Raw genomic sequence first — 21,920 nt, forward strand, 5'->3', positions numbered from 1 at the left:
TATGTAGGAATTGAGAGTGTTGGGTTTAGAGAATGGGATAAAGATGCGAGACCGGAGATACTATGCTAAAGACAAATAACACAAGCTAGTCTCCTCTTATGTAGACGAGTATGGGCTACTACTATGACAGCAAGCAGGCCGGATCTTGGTATTGGTTGTGTTGGCTACCATGTCTGGTTCGACTACGGGCCTAATGGAGGGCATGTATATTTTAGGTAGCCATATTTATATTGCAGGTCATAGGCTTTGCCTTGAAGCTGCATGAACACTGTAAGTTCTGTAACACAGATTTTGTGAGTAGTTTCTTGTAGATCTCTTTTACCTCATTTTTCTCTAACTTAATTGGTCTGCTTCCTGTACCAGACTAGCAATTAACGTGTTTGAAGGCTCAAAAATCTTCAAGTGTTCGAAAGTTCAAAGAATCATGGATTCAAGCCATAACTCGAGAAGAATAAATGAACATGAAAAGGAGGAGCTGATGAAAATTGTGAGCACCAGCACCAGCACTGCCCCTGACCCTTCTCATACTAATGATTTCTAAGTTGCTTAATTTTGCTACAAAGACTTGAATACTTGATCATTTTATAGCACACTTTTCAAACACAGTATACTCGAATGATAGATTCTTCCTGAAAATTTTCTTTCTTAGACACTGGTACAATGTTAAATTTGAGAAAATTGGAATCAGGTGAGCCAATGTCTATGAAGAAAGAGGAAAATAGAATCACTTATATGCCTAATTAATGTTTTATCCCTAAAATCAATCGTTATAAAGTGGTTATTTTCTCTCATCTTCATCGGTGTGGAACAATTCACACCTGTACAAAATATATGGAGTTTCAGCCTGTGCAATATCATTTATCCGTAATTACTTACTTCTGCAATGGTAACAACGGCCACAGTAAATCCACTCTACTTACAAAGGACACCCAGTTTAAGTAATGGAGTTTGTCCACAGGGGCATGCCAAGATAAGGGACTTCATATGAATGTTTTTTAAAGCTTATGACTTTGGCTTTTTACATGCAAGAATAAACTTCAAGTCCCAAGGTATGATCGGGATTATGAGGCCTTCATATGCATATCTGCACTTTGCAATCTGAAAATGAAGATAAGCAATCAGATTATTCTTAGACTGTGTACAATCTCGAAAGGAAGATAAACCATCAGGCATTGCTTAATTAGAGGGAAAGAAAATGCACTTTGGCAAAATGCAGCATACTGTAAAAAGTAGGCTACCAGTCCTATGTCTCCAAACTATAGTAGAAGATTGAATCAAAATAAAACTCCCTCCACTCCCATAATAATTATAAAACTATCGTACCATACTATACGTTCTATTTATCTGCTTTAGGAAAAGGGAAGAATCAGGCAAAAGGTTCATAAATGAAAAAGGTGCTTGTTTGGTTGATATAAATAGAAACCCATGGGAAGTAAAAGCTCCTAAGAAGAGGAAGAATGAGAGGTTTGTTTGGTTGGCAAAAATGTAGAAAGTGATCTAGGGCCCCTAAGTAGGTGGAACTTCACATGACCAACCAAGCAACTTATTGCACTTCCTAAGAAATGTTCAACCTAATAGCTAATTAGCTACTAAGATAATGAGGTGTTGGCCTAGTGGTTAAAGCTAAGGCGGTAAGGCCTGTGTACAATAAGTCAAAGGTTCAAATCCACCCACCTCCATTTGTCGTTTGTATTTCCCTTGTGACTCATCTGCACCCCAAAGAGAGATAAAACAAAAAAAAAAAAAAGAAAAAAAAAAAAAGAAAAAAAAAGAAAGAAAAAGAAAAAGGGCTGCTAGTCTCCTAAGGTTCTAAATTCCAACCATTCGCCACAAATGGATCTCATGAACCATTACTTTAAATGGTAAGATTTTCCAAGATCACATATACTCCAATCATTTAGAAAACACAACAATAAATAAATACCATGATCTTTAGTTAGCAAATTACAGTTATAAGTAGTAATAACCTGGTTCATTTTTCTGGCTCACTTTTAAAAGATCTAACAGGAACAACACTTGCAGATTCACCATTAGTTCCAGGAACATAGTCCATTCCCTGTGTCTTAAAGACAAGAGGAATACCAGTTATCAGCAACATATTTTATCATTTAAGAAAGGCAAAACATTACACACGAATTGAGACATGCACCTGATTGTTGTTAGGAGACTGCACAGCAGTCCTTTGGGGTCTGGCATTAAGATCAATCATTTTGTTATCCATTTGAGCATCAGGAACACCATTACCATCTACATGTACCACATGATTTTGCTCCTTCTCCGTCACAATTGCGTCAGATGATTGATTTGGTTCCCTCCTAACTTCCATTTGATCACCTTGTGTCCCTTGTGAGCTCATGTCTTCAACATTGACATATTTATCCCCTGGAAACTACATGCAAATACCCATCAGTGACGGAATTTAAGTAAATTAAAACAAAATCTTTAAGAAAAGAAAAGATGCAACAAGCAGACCAACACTAATCAGTAATCAGCATTGAAACACAGACCTCTGCTCTCTGCCTCAATAAGAGATATCGTCTGTGAGTTCTTTTACCGCCAACATGAACAACCATGTCGCATTGCAGGCAAAGCGAACTCCCATCAATCTCGCAATAAAAGAAAGCTGCATACATGGGCTAATCAATCAACTCTACAGTAGGAAAACAAAAACATCACTCTGATGCAGAAAGCTACCCACCAGGTGCATTTTCGCAAATGTCACATTTTGGTACAGCATTCGGAGCAGCAAGTCCAACACGTATATGTCGACTAGCAAGCTTGTTACACATATGAACCTGCCACTCCAACTCATTAAAATTATATATTAAAAAAGGAATTCTTTAGTACATCAAGTATTGGTCCAATATGATCCATAATAAAAATCTCCAAGCTCTCAACTGTACATTAACACACTAGTCTAGACTCTAAAGAGAGATACTCAGTATAAAAAACAAAAAGCTAAAATAAAAGGTTTTTAAGGCTATGAAGTAAGATCAGTCTTCTAAACAGCAAAACAGAAATTTGCTGTATTAGGTGATTGGTAACAAAATAGGAGTATTAGTTTGTCAGAAAATACCTTTTAAAACATGAATTTTGTGAGACAACAGCCAAAAAAAAATAAAAAAATAAAAAACCTTATTCCTATTCTATTTAAAATACACCAGCCAAATAGTTAAGCTTCATGCCATTTTGCCACTTACTAACTTTCCCAATCTTTCATGTATGTAACATCCACACTGTGCATCTTCCCCCTTTCTTCCTTAACTGCTGTTCATTCTTCCTCATTACTAATTATAATTAAATAAATTTTTTCCACTAATAACTGATTTATTTATCAAGCATACGATGAGCATAAAATAAGCTCGCTCAAATCATTCCATATAGATTTATTCAATTTGATTTGATGAATAATAGGTAATACATCCTTAGACCTCTGATTACAAAAGAATTTTTTTTGATTCCGCAAACAAGAGAAAACACTGATTGGGAGAAGGATAAACAAGATCAATTCCATTTCCAAAGCATAATTCTGACACTAGAGTACTGAAAGAAGAAACTAAGATTATAATTTCTCAGAATTAAGGGGAAAAAAAAAAAAAAAAAAAAAAAAAAAAGCACCTAAATCAATATTGTTTTGCTGGACTTACTCAAGAAGAATATTTTCATATTCTATCACCATCAACATCTTTTTTTATTCACCTTAATAAACAAAATTCCACTACAAGTTCTCTCCTAAATTACACCCCATATAAATAAGAACTTTATTCAGGTACAGATGGAGTATCGATTAATTAAAAAACCTATCTTTAACTCTTTATAGTTTATATCCCACAGGGTTCAAATTTTTACTCTGAATGGTTGGCTATAGAGGTCTAATTCTTCTCAAGTTGCAGTAACACTAGAATTTATGCTATTTGCGCAGAGATCAGTAGATTTACTTTCACATCAAAACCATCTGAAGTTAACAACAAGGAATCTGTGGATGATTCAAGCTACAAATAATTGCAGGTTTCATACTACAGGTAATTAGAATGCACTGCCATCACACAGCTTATACGTCAAAAGTCAAAACACAAAATTGAAAAATACATTTCTCTAATCTCTTCCTCTATCTTTGCCAATGCCTGTTACTATATACATTTGCCAAATCAAAATAGAACTTTAAGCAAAATGCTTCCACAAACTACAATAGGGAAAGAAAAGAAAAGGAGAAGAGAACGGGGGGAGGGAGTAATAAGAAGCTGGAGGAAAAGATGGAACCAAAGAGAGAGATAAGGCTAAGTGAATAGGTGTGAGGAAGAACACCGCTTATAACTTATAAGAATCTTTTTAAATCAATCCTACTTTACATTTACTGATAACTACCAAAAGCGGTCAACCAGAATAAACATCCTTGTGACGATTTCCAGAAAAGAAATAGGGCCCCAAGTCCGTAGGATAGAACCTAAATATAACACCGAATATTCTTTTCCAGTGAGCAAAGGTAATGCAAACAAATGGAACTCCAGATGCCAAAAGAAGCAAAAATGTAGCTTAGACCTATTCAAGCTCCTAAATTACACCTGGTAACCACAATGTCTCCAGACTGAGGAGATTATATAACAAAACATACGCTTCTATGTGAGAATGTAGCTTTTGTCAGGAGCATCAAGCAAAGTTGATGGAAGACATTTGATCCCATCAGCTGGTCCTTAACCAGAAAATACACAACAAATGACAGCAAAACACCCTAACCCAATTATCCCCACCAAACACCCTGCCTCCACCCCACATCTTATACCATAAAAGAGACAGTTTAATGGAATCCTCTACATCTTGAAACAAGTCACATTCAAGATTTGCCCTCCACACAACTCCGGGCTGACTCGAAACTCAACATGTGCAACCACATGTCACATTCAATTCAAACTTCCCATAAACACCACAGCCACTGATAAGCCAAACCAACCTTACTGTATGCAAATGCCAAATATAGCATTGTATGTGGCCCGAACTTTCTTCTTCCCAGATAGCTTAAGCCCAATTTCAGTATTTTCTGAAAAATTCACATTACTACGAAGTACAGGTACTGGACTACTGGTTATACTTTAGAAATCCTTATTAAAAAAATTTCCCAAACAACCTATTGGGTAATCATATCAAAAACTTTCTAGAACCACTAGAATTTCCAACCACATATAGTGCACCCATTAACTTGTGTAGATATGGATGGCCTAAGATCGAATCTCGTCTACATCATTAGCATGTTAGTTGCTCTCTCTACATCACCCAGCAAAAAAAAAAAAAAAAATAATCACTTTGGATAAGCTTGATTCTTCCACCTACCTAATTTGAATACTAGATTTTGAACACAAACCCAAAAAATTACCAATTAAGCTAAATCACTAAATCTAATGAATACATTAAAATTGGAAAGGCAATAAAACTGGCAATTAATCAAAACCCCATCAAAAAAATCATTAAATCAATAACAATCAAATTAATACAGACTAATAAAAAATTACCAAAAAATCAAAAGAACCCAGATAAAAGAAAGTACCTTCTCATCACAAGCACGGCAAAGAGCAGCCTCATCAGCAGCACAAAAGAAGATTGCAGCAGCACCTTCACAAACATCACACAAAGTCCTCATTTTTCCCTCTTTCTTTCTCCAAATTCTGAGCTTCAAGTATTACAAAATCGTATTTTTGGATGGAATTTCCATGGATTTGATAATGGGCAATTCAAAAAATCAATAAAGATTGAAACTTTGGGTTGTATTATATGGAAATGGCAGATTGAAGAAGAAGGGTTATAATAAAATTAAGTAAAAGTAAAAGATAAATGATGAAATTATTTATCTAAAAGAAGAAACAGATGGTTGAGTTGGAAGAAATAGGTGGTGACAGTACCAGATTGTTGGATGTTTCAGAACCCACTCACTGATACAAGTAGTAATAAAAGACTACTCCAGAAAATTCAAATTCTCTCTCTAGTTTCTCTCTCTAATTTCAATTGTCTTGTCTCTTTGTTGTATTTTCCTCTGGCTTCTTTTTCGGAGGATCGAAAGAAGAAAGGGAATGATGCAATTGATGGGTACGTCTATAAACTGAAAATAAGAATATCCCTTTTTTTTTTTATCTATTTTATTTATTAATTATACATGGCAAATTAAATTTCATCAATGGCTAAACAAAAAATTGTGGCAATTAGATGGGTTCTTATTTGTCAATTTAAACCCTTGTAATAGTTAAACAAATAATCAAGGCGTATAAGGTGGTAAAAATCAATCGATCCAAAAAAAGACTATTTTAATTACGATGTTTAAAAGGAAAGAGAAAAAAACAAACAAAAAATTAATCTAACAAGATAAGGTAAGGAAAGAATATGAGATCTTCTAAAAAAAATCTATTTGGTTGGTATTGATTGAAGATAATTTCTTTCTTTTTTTTTTTTTTAACATTTGATTGATCAACTCCTTTTGCATGCCCCCGGTTTACAGTAATTTTATTGTACATCGAACATTTTTACGAAAAAGTGACCCTTTTTCTTTATAAAAGTGACCCTTTTTCTTTACAAAAGTGACCCTTTTTATTATAAAAGTGATTCATATTTTCACAAAAGTTACCCCTTTTTTACAAAAATGACCCTTTTTTACAAAAATGACCCTTTTTTTCCACAAAAGTGACCCTTTTTCTTCACAAAAGTGACCCTTTTTTTCACAAAAACAGAGTATTAAAATAAAAAAAATAAACACAAAATACAAAGGTTACCCCAATGGCTCTACTTTCATCCCGTATCTTTATCTCTCCTCAAAACTAAACATTTCCACCATTAACAAACCTTCAAATTCTCTCTCCTCCATCAAAACCTCAACCCCCTTCTCCCTCTCCGTTACCAACTGCAAGCCCTCATATTTTTCCCTTCATAGTTGTCGTCATCGTCACCTCTGCCGCCATAGTCATCACCACCTCCGCCGCTGCCATGTTTGCCACCATCAAAGTAGATGAGGCGAAATGATAAAAACCCACAATAAGGTATATATGCAATTGGGGTCGAGGTATTCGGAGTTGTTGTAATTCCGGACTTCAAACTCGACAAATCGGGGGATGGGGGGAGGTCAGAAGCGCAGGAATCAGGGGATTGGGATGCTTAGCAAGGTCGAAATCGGAGGGGGACGCCGGATTCTTAGGAGAAGCTAAGGGAGTGGCGACAGGAGTGGTGGTTTGGCAGTTGTTGGTTGTCCCAACTTCCGCCATTCACTAATTTACTGAACACCGGCTTTTTTTAAAAATTTGTGTTGATTGATATGTTACAGAAGTGTAATAAACATAATTGTCTTTAATGAGATATCACGCGACTATTAATGTGGCACTATAAGAGGGAAGCATTTGGGATTTGATCTCCTCTCATTAACCCCTATTCTAAATACTAATATAGATATAGCTTTTTAAATTATAATTGTGTTACCCATCAGTTGAATTAATTATCATCAAAAAAATTTTCACTTAAGTTATTCTAAACTTAACTTACTAAATCAGATTTTCACCTTATAGTATGTTATATCAAATTATCAAAACCTTGTCAAACTTGATTAGACTTGATTGTCAATTCCCATAGTATGATAAAACAGAGCAAGAGTTTGATTATATTATCCAATTGTATATATTGATATAATAATGTACATATTTGAGACTTGTTTTGATATGATACATTGAACTGTATATCATTGGATTTTAACAATTCAAATATTGTTCAGGTACATGTTTGATTATAGTTTAATTTTTTTTTTTTGTTTTGCATCTAACAAAGGATAATGTCATAGTTGATGTATGATATAGACGATAATCAATCTCATATATTGCAAAAGTTGTTGACATCCACATAAAATCGTAAATCTCCACTATGGTTATAAAATTTTGGTTTTCAACTTAGGATGAAAATGATCGAGTAGTTTCTTGAAAATAGAATGATTAATCACTTGTATGTGCCATGAGTTTAATGCAACTTGAAATAATGTCCACGAACTAGATTAAGAAAAAGAAATGATGGAACGAAGTCATAAAAATTGGGTAATAGCTCTTTTCTTCAATTTCATCCACTAATTCCATGGACTTTTTCTGGCCCACAAATTTCTTTATGAACCACCCATTTGGCCATATTCACTTCTCTGTTTTTTTTGTCCATTTCGTGACAACAAAGTCAATCATTCTATTTAAAGAAAATATTAGGGGTTTATCTTTTTTTAATTTACTTCTATTCCATTATTAGATGCTTTTAGCTTTACATTATTAGATTATTAAACTTTAAAAACTAGGTGGATTCTTTATTTTAATCTTGGGTTAGATATTTTTAAAAATGCCTAATATCCATTCTTAGATATGTTATGCTTTTTTAAACATTTAAATTTGTGGCCATAAACTAATGAGAAGTATAGTTTTGTACTTTTGTTCCATCAAAATGTAGTTGTGGTCATTGGTCACTATGGAGTGATATTGGAGATTTGGAGTAGCTATTAATGGTCAATTAAATGTTATTAGGTATGAAAATAGATTTAATTTCCCTAATTATGTATTCCAGAAAATATATTGATATCTACTTAAATTCTTCAAAAACTAAGAATTTAAACATTCTGGCAAAAAAAAAATTTCTCTACTAATTACTAATAAGTACACATTGAAACTATGTTCTTTTCATATCCACAATTCACAAATATTAGTAAAAAAAAATTTATAAATAATATCAAAAATTAAAACGTGTCATTCAATTAGAAATTACGAAGTATATTATAACAAATCTAATAACACTATAAAATTTTACATAAAAAATAAAAAACAAGTGCAAAGTGTGATAAGATGTTACCAAAATGGGGCGAGCATCATGGGCCAAATTCTTCTTTAAAAGCTAATTTTTTTTGTGTGCTGATTGGCCCATTGAGTCGGCTAGGAAGCCTCATGAAGTCATGAACATGATTGAGGCCCTTTCACCTTTCTGTTTTTATATGTGATTTGAATATTACAGAAATAGTATTGGAACAAATATATGGTTTACAACCATATAAATATCCTCGTAATCTTGTGTGAAATTTGAGAATAAAGGATAATTTAAGTGGTTAAAATTTTCCTACTAATTGTAGGTGATTTAGAAATCGATCCTCATCACTCAACTTTGTGCCTTTTTAAATTCAAACATTAAAAAAACAGCAAACACTTGAAAGAAGGACAATGATGCGGGAATTTGATGCTTGATTTAAGTTCTTATATATTAGTTATTTTGCATTTACTGGAGGATGTTGTTGTTTAGATTGTTTACGGAATTTTTAAAAGAGGAGCAATGGTGCAGAAACAAATACATACTAAAGCTCTCTTTGTACATACAAAACACGAAAAGTTTTGTTTTGTTTTTTTTTTTTTTAAAGAACGCAAAAAGTTCTATTTAAACTCATCTATGAACACTAATTTACAAAATTGTCTCCAATAAAAGTTATTTAAATCCTTCAATAAATCAACAAAGCTAATTAACAAGTAAACAAACTAAACATAAATGAAAGTGAACATTTGTTAGAACACGACTTAATTATTTGCCTCCTATGAACAGCCTAGAACGGTATCCTTTGGGAGTACCATATAAACTCCTCGGATTTTTACTAAACCTACTACAAGTATATAATATCTACGAAGTATCTCACACACTTCATATACACAAACATACCAGTACATCGAGAGTCAACAATGTAGATTTGTGTATTTTTTGTTTGATTTTTTGTTAATCTTTATTCTCCAAAATTCACGCATATATAATCAAACATTATAAGACAAACAACAAAATGACATGAACAAGTCATAGAGCCAATTCTGAAGAACATGTACACTACTAAAATGGATTTATTGGATTAGATTAAACGATTATTAACCATCCTTCCAACATACTTCGTAGTAGTTAACTTTGAAATCTGTGTAATTGACCACTTATATTGACATATTAGAATAGGATTAGCCAAATTAGATTATTATATGATCAGAGCTAATGTTTCTCCTTTGGTCGGACAATTGTTGTTACCAACCAAATGGCTATACAATGGAGCATTGGAGCTAAAAGACAACGAACACTAGTAATTACGGTAGTAATTAGTATAAATTGGAGCATTATACAATTATATAAGTTAAGCGAAGAGAAATTAGTAAGTAGTAGGTAGTAATTATTGAATTGGAGCACTAATACTAAGATGTAAGCTAAGCTTAATCTTCATATATTAACATCTAAGTGTGGTGGGTAAACCTTATTATTACAACTATAATATCTTTCTCCAATAACTATCAGAAATAGTTGGTAAGTTACCACTAATAAGGATGCAAGTGACCTCAAAGTACAATTTTGTGTGTAGCAAAAGTATTATGGAAAGTTATTAGTGGTTAATCTTCTTGATTTATAAGCAAAGGTGTATGTGTTTAGTCTTTTTACTTATCATGATCTAACATTTGCCGCTTACTAATTATTGTTTCGAATTTAATTAGTAAAGTAATTAATTTTTCTAATGAACAAAATCTTGTTTGGTAACTATAGCTCGTATATAATGTTATGGCCTTATCATATTCACTAGTTAGACTTCTCAAAAGTTGATTACATCATTTTAGTCCATCTCCACTACTCTATCCATTAATTAAAGAATGTTTATGCATCAATTAATTCCGTAATATTTTTCTACTTCAAACTTTGACCCATTGCTTAAAAAACAATAAATTAATCATAAAAACACTATATATAATATATATATATATATATATGATGGTCAAAGTTTAATAGGAAGATTAAACGGTAAGCACTCATTGTTAAGCCGGTGGAGTTGTTGACTTGTTGATCTCTCACTTTCATCTTAATTCTCACTTTAAGGTTTAATGCCAAGTATAAAATAGGGAATTTTGATTATTTCCCAACATCCCCTTAAGAATTGGGGCAAGATTAGGAAGACTAGTTATTGCTATTTTTAATTCATTTTTTTGGATCTCATCTTTATCAAGAGTACGTCTCTATATTTTATCTTTTTAATTCCTTTGATTACAAACTTTCTTTGATTAGATTTTATTAAGATTTTTGGTATACATGTCTTTTAGCATTGTGGACACACATGTACATAGAGTCAATGGAGATGTGTTTTTACATTATTCCGAGCAGGGTTTGGCTTATTGGAGGAAAATTTAATCTCACAACTTTAATTTTTATTAAGGGGAGTCTAGAGTTCTAGACGTCTAGTTGACCCGTGTGACATGTTAACACGTCGATAGAGATTTTTTTGAGAGCTGCTTTGTATAGGATATATATATAAGATAATTAATAGACCAGACTCTACATAATTCTTACATTCTATTCCTTACAATTCAAGTCAATAAGATGAATGACTCAATTAGAAGTGACTCACACAATTTTTACATTACATCCCTTAGAAGTCAGATCCTTTTAAAACAAGCCGAAAATATAAGATTTAGAATTACCACCCAGAGCGTGGACTTATGATTGATCTTAAGACATAATGGTTAGATTAGTCATACAGCAATCAGCTCAATCCTTATCATTAACTACACGTACCAATTGTATTGGTTAGTCCTCTATATCGTTACTTGATTAATTAGTTGGTCCTATACATCGCTACTTCATTAATATATGGATGTGTGGATGTGTTGAAAGCTTTAGGCATAGTACCGAACTACCGATGCAATAAAAATCTCAACATCAAAATTATGAATGTTCAAATTGAAGTAACCCATCTATCAATGCTGAGATCACGGCTTCTCTTCATCTTTTTTTTTTTCCAAGTTATAATAATATGTTCCTAGTAAAGGTACCTTTTTCCTTTAATCTAGGCCTTTTTACTTGAATCGATAGTAGTTACAACCTACACACATGAACCTTAATGATTTGGTATGCTTTTCACTTGATTGTGTTTTAAACTAATTTGCTTTTCACTTACTTAAATTTAATTAAAATGTCGAGGAATAATGTCACAACTTTCTTATTCATTACCTTGTTGAAACACTTTTTATATTAGTTATATAAGCAAATAGAGTAATAGTGAATGTGCCTCTCCTCGGCCAATGTAGCCTTCAAATTTGGTTGACTATATAGTACAAAACTACAAATGCATTATTTTTAAAAGAAAATGATTAGCCTAGCAATAATTAAAATTTGTTAGCATAAAATGATTTTTTGGTTTGAAAATGAAGATGCACCTAATCTATATCCATAACACCATTATTGATTTGGTCATGAAGGTTTACATAGTACATACCCATACACCAACCTGAGAACCATGACAACCTTTTATGTCAATCGTTCAATCTATAAGTCTATAACACCATTATTGATTAGCTACATCTACATGTATGTTTATAATACACCAACCTAATATATATTCGTATACACAATCTTAGGCCCTGCTCTCATCAGATTATTTTCAGTTCACTTCAGTTCAATGAGAACAGACCCTTATTACATATACGCAAAGTTGTTAGACTAAAAATTTTGTCTATATATTTAGCTTGGCGATGGCATTTTAAAGACTGTAGGCCTATCCCAAGCAATAAATATATTAAAAGTAAAAGTTGTTAAATAGTTAACAACCTCCATGTAATAGCAAATTACCTTATTGCGTACAAATGAACAATGATACGGAGTATATATTAATCTAACATTCTTGCCTTGTCATATTGTTTTTCTTGTTTCATACTCCATTGATTTTGTACTATAGTTCTATGATTTCTACGAGAAGAATAATTTTAATTTTGGCAACACCAAAAATAAATAAAACCTATTATAAAATAAGGGGAAAAGGAGAAGATTGGAGAGAGATATGGAGATGGTAATTGTGTTGTCTATATTCATCCATTTCATGACCATCTATATATATACAAGATGTGAACATTGTAACTTATATGGACAATGAAGAGTTCATTCATGAGAGGGTTAATGTGGACTAATGACAAAGGAGGGTTACAAGGATGCTATTAAAACCATACTTAAGGTAGTCATAAAAGAGATAATTATAAGCTTAATGACCATCCATAATAACATATTTTATAACATTTCTAATTTGGCAACACCAAAAATAAATAAAACCTTCAAATTTGGCAAACCTTCCAAAAACATAAAAAGACGAAATTGCCCTTAACTACTGTGTGTAACGGTAACAAATATAACATGCAAGAAACAACATTCATTAACTCACACCTCTCAGTCTCTCACATTCTTCCATACACGAGTCCTCCTTCATCTATACTTCCACCACATCAATATTCATGGAAGTTAACAAGGTTTTTCCTCTACAAACGCACCCATGTTAAACTCAGTAAAACTGGCCCCACTACACCAATCATATGGAATAAAAATTTAATCAGACGGTTAAAACAGTAAAAACTAACTAAAGTGTAAATAGACCACTTTCAACAGCGTTACACCATATGTACCCCCAACTTTATCCTGCCACGTGATAGTTTTCTCACTTTCTTGGTACCACAAAGTAGGGGTAAAATTGGTATTTCACAATAACGGCAACAACGTTGACACTTTTGTTCTTTGTTTTTAAATTTTTGGTAAAGTACCGTAAAACATTATCATAAATTTTTATATTGAACCCAATTTCCAAACAGTATTATTTTACTAATGAACTCCCGTCTTCTCGGCTATTAGACAATGACACAATTACGGAGTACATAGTATTTCTTAACCATTATTGATATAATTCCATTGATCTTTTCTCAAGAAAAGTGATTAGATCGTCTCTCTTTTACCATTTAACACGTAATTTTTCTACATAGTTTCATTATTGAATTAAAACTTCTTTCACTTTACAAATCACAACATAATTTTGTAGCACATTCCTAAATCAAAATATAAAGTAATTTACCATTTTAAATTGTTGCAATTTCTAAAAGAAATACGAGGAAGGTAAAAGTAAAACGACCACCCATGAAACAGTCAATGATGTGTTTTGGTGGTTAGTTTTCACACTATGTTTCCGAAAATACCCTTTTCTGTTTATTTCTGCTTTTTAGGCCGGCAATTTTAGAGTTTTTATTAAGAAATTTCGCGTTTTTGTATTTTCAAACTGAGCGTTTTAGAGAGAGAGTGAGGAGAGGAGAGAGAATTTAAAATGAGGTGACAAAAATTTATCCAAATACAAAAATAAAAACACAAAAATCAAGCTTTTCGGAGGATCCGATATTTTTTGTTGGGATTTTTCGGAATTTTTTCCCCTTTAATGAGGTACACTATCTTAGACTTAACTCTTCTATAATTCTTCAACTGTCAAAAAAACAACGGCATTATTGTTTTAATTTTGAAATTAATTACTTCTTAATTGCTAATTAAATGCATAAAGTTTCGATCTTGATTTCATATTCTGTGTAATCTTGATATTAATCTTAAAATTTCGTTAATTTTAAGATTATTAAGGGCTGTTTCATTGACTTTTCAAATTTTTAAAACGGTAAAAATATAAAAAAAAAATCTTAGAAAAATTTAAGGTTGTTCAATGTAGAGAAGTTTCAGAAAAAAAAATACTGAATTTTAAGAGAGAGAAAGCTTGGGTGGGTTGCTTTAGAGTAAAGGGAGAAGCTTTATTATTAAGATTGCTGGGATTTTTATTTATTTTTTCTTTTTTGGAAACTTAAAAGGAAAGATCAAGCAAAGTTTGATTAGTTTTTGATTTATGATTATCAACCTAATCCCATGATTATAACCTCTAAACCCCCGTGTTTTTCTGTCTCATAAATCTTAATTGTTTAATTTTGTTGTGTTTTTCCTGTTAATTTAATTAAACCCAGTTAAGAAAAGTGAGAAAATTGCTATAATTAGTTTTCTTTTTCTTCATTTTTTTCCTTTTGTTTTTTGGGTGTTATTTTTGCAGAGAATAAGGTAAAAAAGCTACTTCAATTGCTTTTATGAGTTGTTGATACACCAAATTTTAATGATGACAATGCTTTTCTTGTGAGCAATTAACTGACTTTGTTGATTTTTGGAGAATCTAAGGTTACTAAAGTGAGTTGTTAATTTTGTTGTAAATGTTGTGTTTATTTCCTATTTTTTGGTGTTTTTTGCATAAGTTGTTATGAGTGTTGTTGATTGTTGTATTATGGATACATTATTCAGCTTTGGGTGTTGAATGGGGGCTATTGTCGCCGAGGAGTCGAAGAATTCGGACAAGATGACCGGAGGGGCGGGCCGAGAGGAGAAGATCTTGGTGTTGGTGAGGTTAAGGCCCTTGAATGACAAGGAGGTCTCCAAGAATGAAGTAGCTGATTGGGAATGTATTAATGATAGTACCATTTTGTATAGAAATAGTCTTCAAGAACGCTCTGGACTTCCCACGGTTTATTCATTTGGTAAGGCTAAGTTTTAACTAGTAGATCATTTAAACGTCATGATCTTTTGTTGATGCATGATGCTCGTGTTTATGTCCTTTATGAGGTATAGGATTGCAAGGAAATTGTGATGGATATAATATGTAGATGAGTGAAAATTATAACATGTCTAATGTATGATTATAATATTTTTGCTCATGCATTTCTCGAACTTTGACATTATTAACTTATAAGGTGCAATGTTCTTGGACAAGTGACCGCATTGTAATTAAAATGGCTGTTAAGTGAAGAGCCCGTGAGGCCGTGAGTAAGTGAATTTTTTTTATGATTTTGGAGGGTGATATTATATGTTTGTAACTTGTAAGTATGTGCTTGTGCTCAAATGGAGTGTAAATTCTTCTATGTTTATTATTAATTTTGGTTTATCTTTGTCTTGTTTGGTAGACAGGGTATATTCAGGCGATTGCCCATCCAAGCAGGTGTATGAGGAAGGAACAAAGGAAATTGCTCTTTCTGTTGTTAGTGGGATTAATTGTAAGTAAATATCCATGTTTATATATCTACCTACACTAGGTATATATTCAGACGATACAATTTGACTATTTTTGATGTTTTTTTTATTTTTATTTATTTTTATTTTTTAATTGAAAACCTTTTTGCTCATCAGCCAGCATTTTTGCTTATGGACAAACAAGCAGTGGGAAAACATACACCATGAATGCAATTACCGAGTATACTGTTGCTGATATATATGACTATATGCAAAGGGTAATGGAAACTCGGAGAACTTTTTTCTATCTTGGAACTTTGGATAACTAAGTCAAATGTAATGTTACTAAGATAAGCTTCTGTGGTCTTCAGCATGAAGAGCGGGCATTTGCTCTCAAGTTCTCTGCCATGGAGATCTACAATGAAAATGTGAGGGACCTTCTCAGTTTGGACAATACTCCTCTGAGGCTAATGGATGATCCTGAGGTAAATATAATTCTCTTGTACTAGAGTATTCCGAGATTGCAAAAACTGATATGTTTGCATTTTTCCAGAAAGGAACCATTGTGGAAAAGCTGACCGAGGAAAAATTAAATGATTGGAGCCATTTAAGGAAGCTTCTATCTATTTGTGAAGGTAAAGCACAATGACTACCAATTTGATATATTTTCTCTGATATTATGTTCTTGTTTATTCAATTTTATCATGACATTGCAGCTCAAAGGAAAGTTGGAGAGACCTCCTTGAATGAACATAGCTCAAGGTCACATCAAATTCTGAAACTGGTATTATTTTTTCCTTTGCTGTTTTAATTGAACTTTATTTCTTATAATTTGTGTATCCATCTCTTTATTTGTTTGTTGATACATGCAGACAATCGAGAGTTCTGCTCGTGAGTTCATAGGCAAGGGAAACTCAAGTACCCTTTCAGCTAGTGTGGTAAGCAACTCAGAACTTAAGTACCTCTTGTCTTATTTTGAAAAAATGTTTAACTTGCTGTACATCAGTTTCTTCAATTTGTCTAAATATATTCCTTGAGGTTGAGGTTGTCAAACCAACATGAGTTTATTGGTGTTCATCTGCAGTTTTTTATTGATCTAGCTGGAAGTGAACGGGCAGCTCAGGCAATGTCAGCTGGGACACGATTAAAGGAAGGTTGCCATATAAACCGGAGTCTGCTAACACTAGGGAATGTTATCCGCAAGCTAAGGTTTCTCCTGAAATCCAGTTCTCTATTTTTCTTTTTCTTGAAATGCCTTCTGACATACCGCTACTGAGATAAACTATGTTTTAGAGTCACTTCTTTAGTGTGATGTTTAGCGTTTAACTTGTCAGTATGGCCCTTATGGATTTCTTCTTGCCTGCTTGTCATAATGATACTCCGTATGTTACTTAGTAGTATCTTCAATGGATGATTGACGACTAATTTGTGGTAATGGGGTAAATGCTAGCTCTTTTGTTGCTGATAGTTAAGTTCACAGCACCTTCTGATAAAAAGTACTCAGAAATTCTTGCTAAATTTTGTACTCCTAGTTTACTTAATCCAATCTCTCACATTTTTGTTTTTACAAAATTAATTTATTTCCTTGTGTTACTTGACGGTTAAATCACTAGTGATCGTTGGGTAGCACCTCCATTGACTGCTTATCAATCTGTACTCTTTCTTACTGCAGCAAGGGAAGACAAGGACATATCAATTATAGGGACTCTAAACTGACTCGCATCCTGCAACCCTGCTTGGGAGGCAATGCTAGAACTACCATCATCTGCACTCTGAGCCCTGCACGTAGCCATGTGGAGCAGTCAAGGAACACTTTGTTGTTTGCTAGTTGTGCTAAACAGGTGACAACAAATGCACAGGTGAATGTTGTCATGTCAGACAAAGCCTTGGTCAAACACTTGCAGAAAGAACTGGCCAGACTGGAAAGTGAGCTAAGGAGTCCAGCTCCCACATCATCATCTTGTAATTGTTCAGTGACAATCAGAAAGAAAGATCTTCAACTTGAGAAGGTAATGTTTTTGTTCTGAGCTTTTCTACGAAGGTGGTTGAGCATTCTAGCTGTATCTAGTAGACTTGGCCACTTGGGTATGACCATGGTTCAGTCGATTGGTTGGCCATCTGTATGGGCAGTTACCTGGTTTGTTTTGTAAAATAGTGAGAATTTACACATTTTTTTCTGAATATTTACTCCATCCGTCTGAAATAATAGCTACAACTATTTTGGGATTATGGATGAAGTTGTCATCATTCTTAATTGGTATAGATTATAATTAGATTTCTGAGACGCCCCTCTATAGATTGAGAAATAGAGAGAGCATGGACAGCCCAAATACAAAGGTTCTTCAAGTAACATTATGACTACTGGTGAACGAATTTACTTTGAAAATCTTCCTCTTTTTGGTACTGCAATCTAGACCAGATTGGCTAATGATTTTTAGTCTTAATATGCTCCGCTGCATGTGAGATTTATTTTAGTCTGTCAGGAAGCAATGTGTGTCACAGGAGCAACTATTGTCCAGGGTTAGAAAAAGAATGTATATGATAGTATGATGCACATTCTTATACAGTTACCTGAACAAAACCAATGATTATCACTTCTGGTCTATATGCTATATCTACCAATTTTTTTTAATTTTTTTTCTAGCTATTGAATTATATAATTAATGTTGTGTTGGTTTGTTGGATGCTTATATATGTCTTTTTTTTTGTACAGATGGAGAAGGAGATTAGGGAGCTGACAAAGCAAAGGGATCTTGCTCAATCTCGAGTTGAGGATCTATTGCAAATAATTGGAAATGATCAATCATCTAATAAACAGGTAATTAGACAATAATTCCTCCGTTTTATAGTTGCAACGCTTCTCTTTTCACATGTGCCAGTGCGTAATTTCAATCACTTATATCACTAATTATCAATAAGTAACAATCTTCTTCCTTTTTTTTTGTCTTTTTTTTCTTCGTGAAATTACAAACTGTTTGAGATGTACATAACAATATTTTTCGTTAAACAAATAGTGTGTGTAATTCATTAAAGAGTGTAAAAGTTGAGTACTAGGGTATGTGAATAGTGTAAAAGTTAAATTGTTACAACTAAAAACAACAGGGAATAGTATTAATATTGTTCAATAAACTTGTTGCTAGCTGAGAGCATGCTTCTATTTCTGTGGATTAGTGACAAATCTCCATTTATTAAAAGTAAATGCACCCTGAAAATTGCTGATTTGGCAACTAATTGTCTGTTTTTTTTCCATCAGCAACGGCATAAACCCCATGCAAAGTGGAAAGTACCGAACAAATGGGAAGATGAAGGTTCTATTTCAGACTCAAGTGTGAACGGTCATCATCGTGTGGATGGTGTCCAAGATGAAGATGGTGAAAGTTATATTGAAGATCCATCTTCTCGGGCATTAGAGCATGAAGATTATACATCTGAGATGGGTGACGACCAGTGTAGAGAAGTTCGATGTATTGAAACGGAAGGATCTGAAGCTTCAACTACGTTTGGTAATGGGCATGGCAGCAATGGTAGGAGCTCCCATCAAAATGGTTATTTGTATGGTTCATTGGAACAAAGGATCCAGGAAGTGCAAAGGTCAATTGACTCCCTTGTTAGTCCTCAACCTGAAAATCCATCTGTGTGGGATGATTCTGCTGATGCATCAAGTTCCAGGAGTATGAATTTCAGCAAGGTTCGGGGCTCTAAGGGCAGTTATACAAATGGTGGCCAATCTTATCCCTCTAGTAAGGAAGAGTATACGGAGAGAACCCCTCCTAGTGATGTGGAGATGGACTACAGCGGCAGACCTGGAGAATTTAAAAAGTTTGCTGTACTAGATTATGGTGGTAACTCTGAAAAGTTGTCACGTAATGGCTCTCAGTCATCTGTTGGAACAGAAGTTGTTGACGATGTAAGATCACTGAGTGGGAACAATGTCGCTGATGAGGAGATAACAAGTGTCCAGACTTTTGTTGCTGGCCTCAAGGATGCTAAGCTTCAATATGAGAAGCAACTTGGAGACGGCCAGGTTAGCATACTGCTATTATCAGTTGTAGTATAGTAGCACTGGTAAAAGAAATACTAGTAGATCTCAGCATTTAGTCATCTAATCTGCAGTATTTTTCTGATATTTTCAACTTTTTTTTTTTTTTTTGTTTTTTTTGTTTAGAGTTTTTCTAATCCTGCCAATTATTTTAAGATATTATTTTTGAATGGTGCTGGATGAATACATCAAAACTACCGTCAAGTTGCTAAATTAGTCCTCTACATTTTGGTGAGATTTATAATTATGTGTTATTTTGTTGATATGATTAGGGACCTCCTGAATTGAGAAAGTCGTTGAGAGACGTGGGATTGGATCCCATGATTGATGGAGAAGATTCAGAAGACACTACATTGGATTGGAACTTGCAATTTGAAAAGCTTCAGAAAGCTATTGTTGAACTTTGGCAAATATGCAATGTTTCATTGGTTCACAGGACCTATTTCTTCCTTCTTTTTAAGGGTGACCCTACGGATTCCATTTATCTGGAGGTAGAGTTAAGGAGGCTCACTTTCCTCAAGGATACATTATCCCATGTTAATCGTTCGGTAGATGGTGGACATGCACTGAAATTGATTTCAAGGTTCACTCAGCTTCCATCCTCCAATTACATATCAATGATTGCCTTCACACTTTTTCTTTAATTAAAGTTTTTGTAGGATGTTATGACGTACTTCCACAAATTTCGCTGTTACATTCTGCTAAAATTATAGTGTTTAGTTGAACAATATAACCAGTAATAGACTAATTTAAGGTTGAAACAAGCATCCAACTAAGTAAAATGTTTTTGGTGGTGAAACAGTGAGAAGGCACTTCGAAAAGAAAGGGATACGCTGAGCAAACTGATCAACAGAAGGTTCTCAAGTGAGGAGAGGAAGAGACTCTACACAAAGTGGGGTATCAAGCCAGATTCAAAGCGTAGACGAGCACAGCTTGTATCTCGGTTATGGACAGAGACAGAAGTCATGGACCATATTGTGGAGAGTGCAGCTATCATCGCCAAACTAGTCAAGTTCTCAGAGCAAGGACGGGCGTTCAAAGGGATGTTTGGGCTTAGCTTCTCACCTCCAATTCTAAGGAGGAGATCATATGGTTGGATGAACAGCAAGACATCCCTTGTATGAGTAATTAGTGTATGACTTGCATTAGTGTGTAGGTAATAGGATCTATCTATATATAGTCGAAGTTAGCCACAGATATCGTTCGATTTGATTACAGTGTTGCCCATTCTTTCCACGTTTGTAGGAGAACAGAACATTGTTTCTGTGATTCTTGTAAGCTCAGATTAGGAAGTGTATGTTGGTTTTTGGTTTTGTGCTGCTTCCTGCTGGTGATTGTATCTAACTAAGAGTTGATGAATGGGAAAGTTGTTTTAGTTACTTATTTTTTCACTTCGAAGTTGGTGTGGTGTGACATATTTTAGTAGTACAAATTAAAATACTTATGGCTTGGAGTATTGTATTTCACAATATACAACAGTTTGAATATCTCATGTTATTCTAACCTAATATAATTCCGAGCGCTATAGAGTATGCCACTTGATTTCTCTATCAATCTTGCATTTCTTGAATTAGGCTCTTTTCAGCTTTTACAACGGCCAAGGTGCAAAAGTTAAAAGTATCCGAGGGTTGTGTACCTACAAGTCATTAGACCAAGATTTTTGAGCCTGTCAATCCTAGTCTTGCTCACAATTTCCTTTTAACACGATCCATCCACATGTATTATATATAGGTAGATTTACGAGTAATTGGTCCTTCATCTAGAATGTGAATTGGTGTCAAGAGCATGTCAATTTATCCAAGGACAATGTTAAATAGGATGATTTGATTAAGAAGTTTCAACGCTTTAACCAACTAAGTTAGTTGACATTCACAACGCAACATTAATTCGCATATGCCACATATCATTACATATGTGTCTACTTCGTATATCTTTACTTGTTACAAATTACATGTCTACATCATTTGCCTTTTGTCATCAACAGTCGTAAAGCCAACAAAAAATAAAAAATAAAAAAATAAAAGTATTTTTTTAAAAAACCTCCTAACGACGTCGTAAG

General features: G+C 33.6%; 2 protein-coding genes across 5 annotated transcripts; one reads left to right on the forward strand and one right to left on the reverse strand.

The window, feature by feature from the left end:
- Positions 1-837: 837 nt before the first annotated feature.
- LOC145589889 (B-box zinc finger protein 19-like) lies at positions 838-6,044 on the reverse strand. Of its 2 annotated transcripts, none has more exons than XM_081646589.1 (6): positions 5,540-6,044; positions 2,699-2,795; positions 2,508-2,623; positions 2,150-2,389; positions 1,968-2,056; positions 838-1,098 (listed from the first exon to the last, which is right to left on the reverse strand). In XM_081646589.1, the coding sequence occupies exons 1-5, from the start codon at positions 5,630-5,632 to the stop codon at positions 1,973-1,975; spliced, it is 630 nt and encodes a 209-aa protein (XP_081502715.1). In that variant the 5' UTR covers positions 5,633-6,044; the 3' UTR covers positions 838-1,098; positions 1,968-1,972. The 2 variants fall into 2 exon arrangements, with proteins under 2 accessions (XP_081502715.1, XP_081502714.1); XM_081646588.1 differs by having other exon boundaries at positions 1,968-2,062; positions 5,540-6,042.
- An 8,022-nt stretch (positions 6,045-14,066) lies between these two features.
- On the forward strand, positions 14,067-21,255 carry LOC145589890 (kinesin-like protein KIN-7F). 3 transcript variants are annotated; one of them, XM_081646591.1, is made up of 15 exons: positions 14,067-14,235; positions 14,879-15,009; positions 15,121-15,353; positions 15,777-15,866; positions 16,000-16,100; positions 16,194-16,307; positions 16,376-16,457; positions 16,539-16,606; positions 16,695-16,760; positions 16,907-17,031; positions 17,495-17,831; positions 18,536-18,640; positions 19,076-19,846; positions 20,134-20,444; positions 20,664-21,255. In XM_081646591.1, the coding sequence occupies exons 3-15, from the start codon at positions 15,134-15,136 to the stop codon at positions 20,983-20,985; spliced, it is 2,712 nt and encodes a 903-aa protein (XP_081502717.1). In that variant the 5' UTR covers positions 14,067-14,235; positions 14,879-15,009; positions 15,121-15,133; the 3' UTR covers positions 20,986-21,255. The 3 variants fall into 3 exon arrangements, with proteins under 3 accessions (XP_081502717.1, XP_081502718.1, XP_081502716.1); XM_081646592.1 differs by lacking the exon at positions 14,879-15,009; XM_081646590.1 differs by lacking the exon at positions 14,067-14,235 and having other exon boundaries at positions 14,534-15,009.
- Positions 21,256-21,920: the final 665 nt, after the last annotated feature.

The sequence above is a fragment of the Chenopodium album genome, chromosome 17 (assembly GCF_948465745.1).
Source record: "Chenopodium album chromosome 17, dcCheAlbu1.1, whole genome shotgun sequence".
Classification (NCBI taxonomy): Eukaryota; Viridiplantae; Streptophyta; class Magnoliopsida; order Caryophyllales; family Amaranthaceae; genus Chenopodium; species Chenopodium album.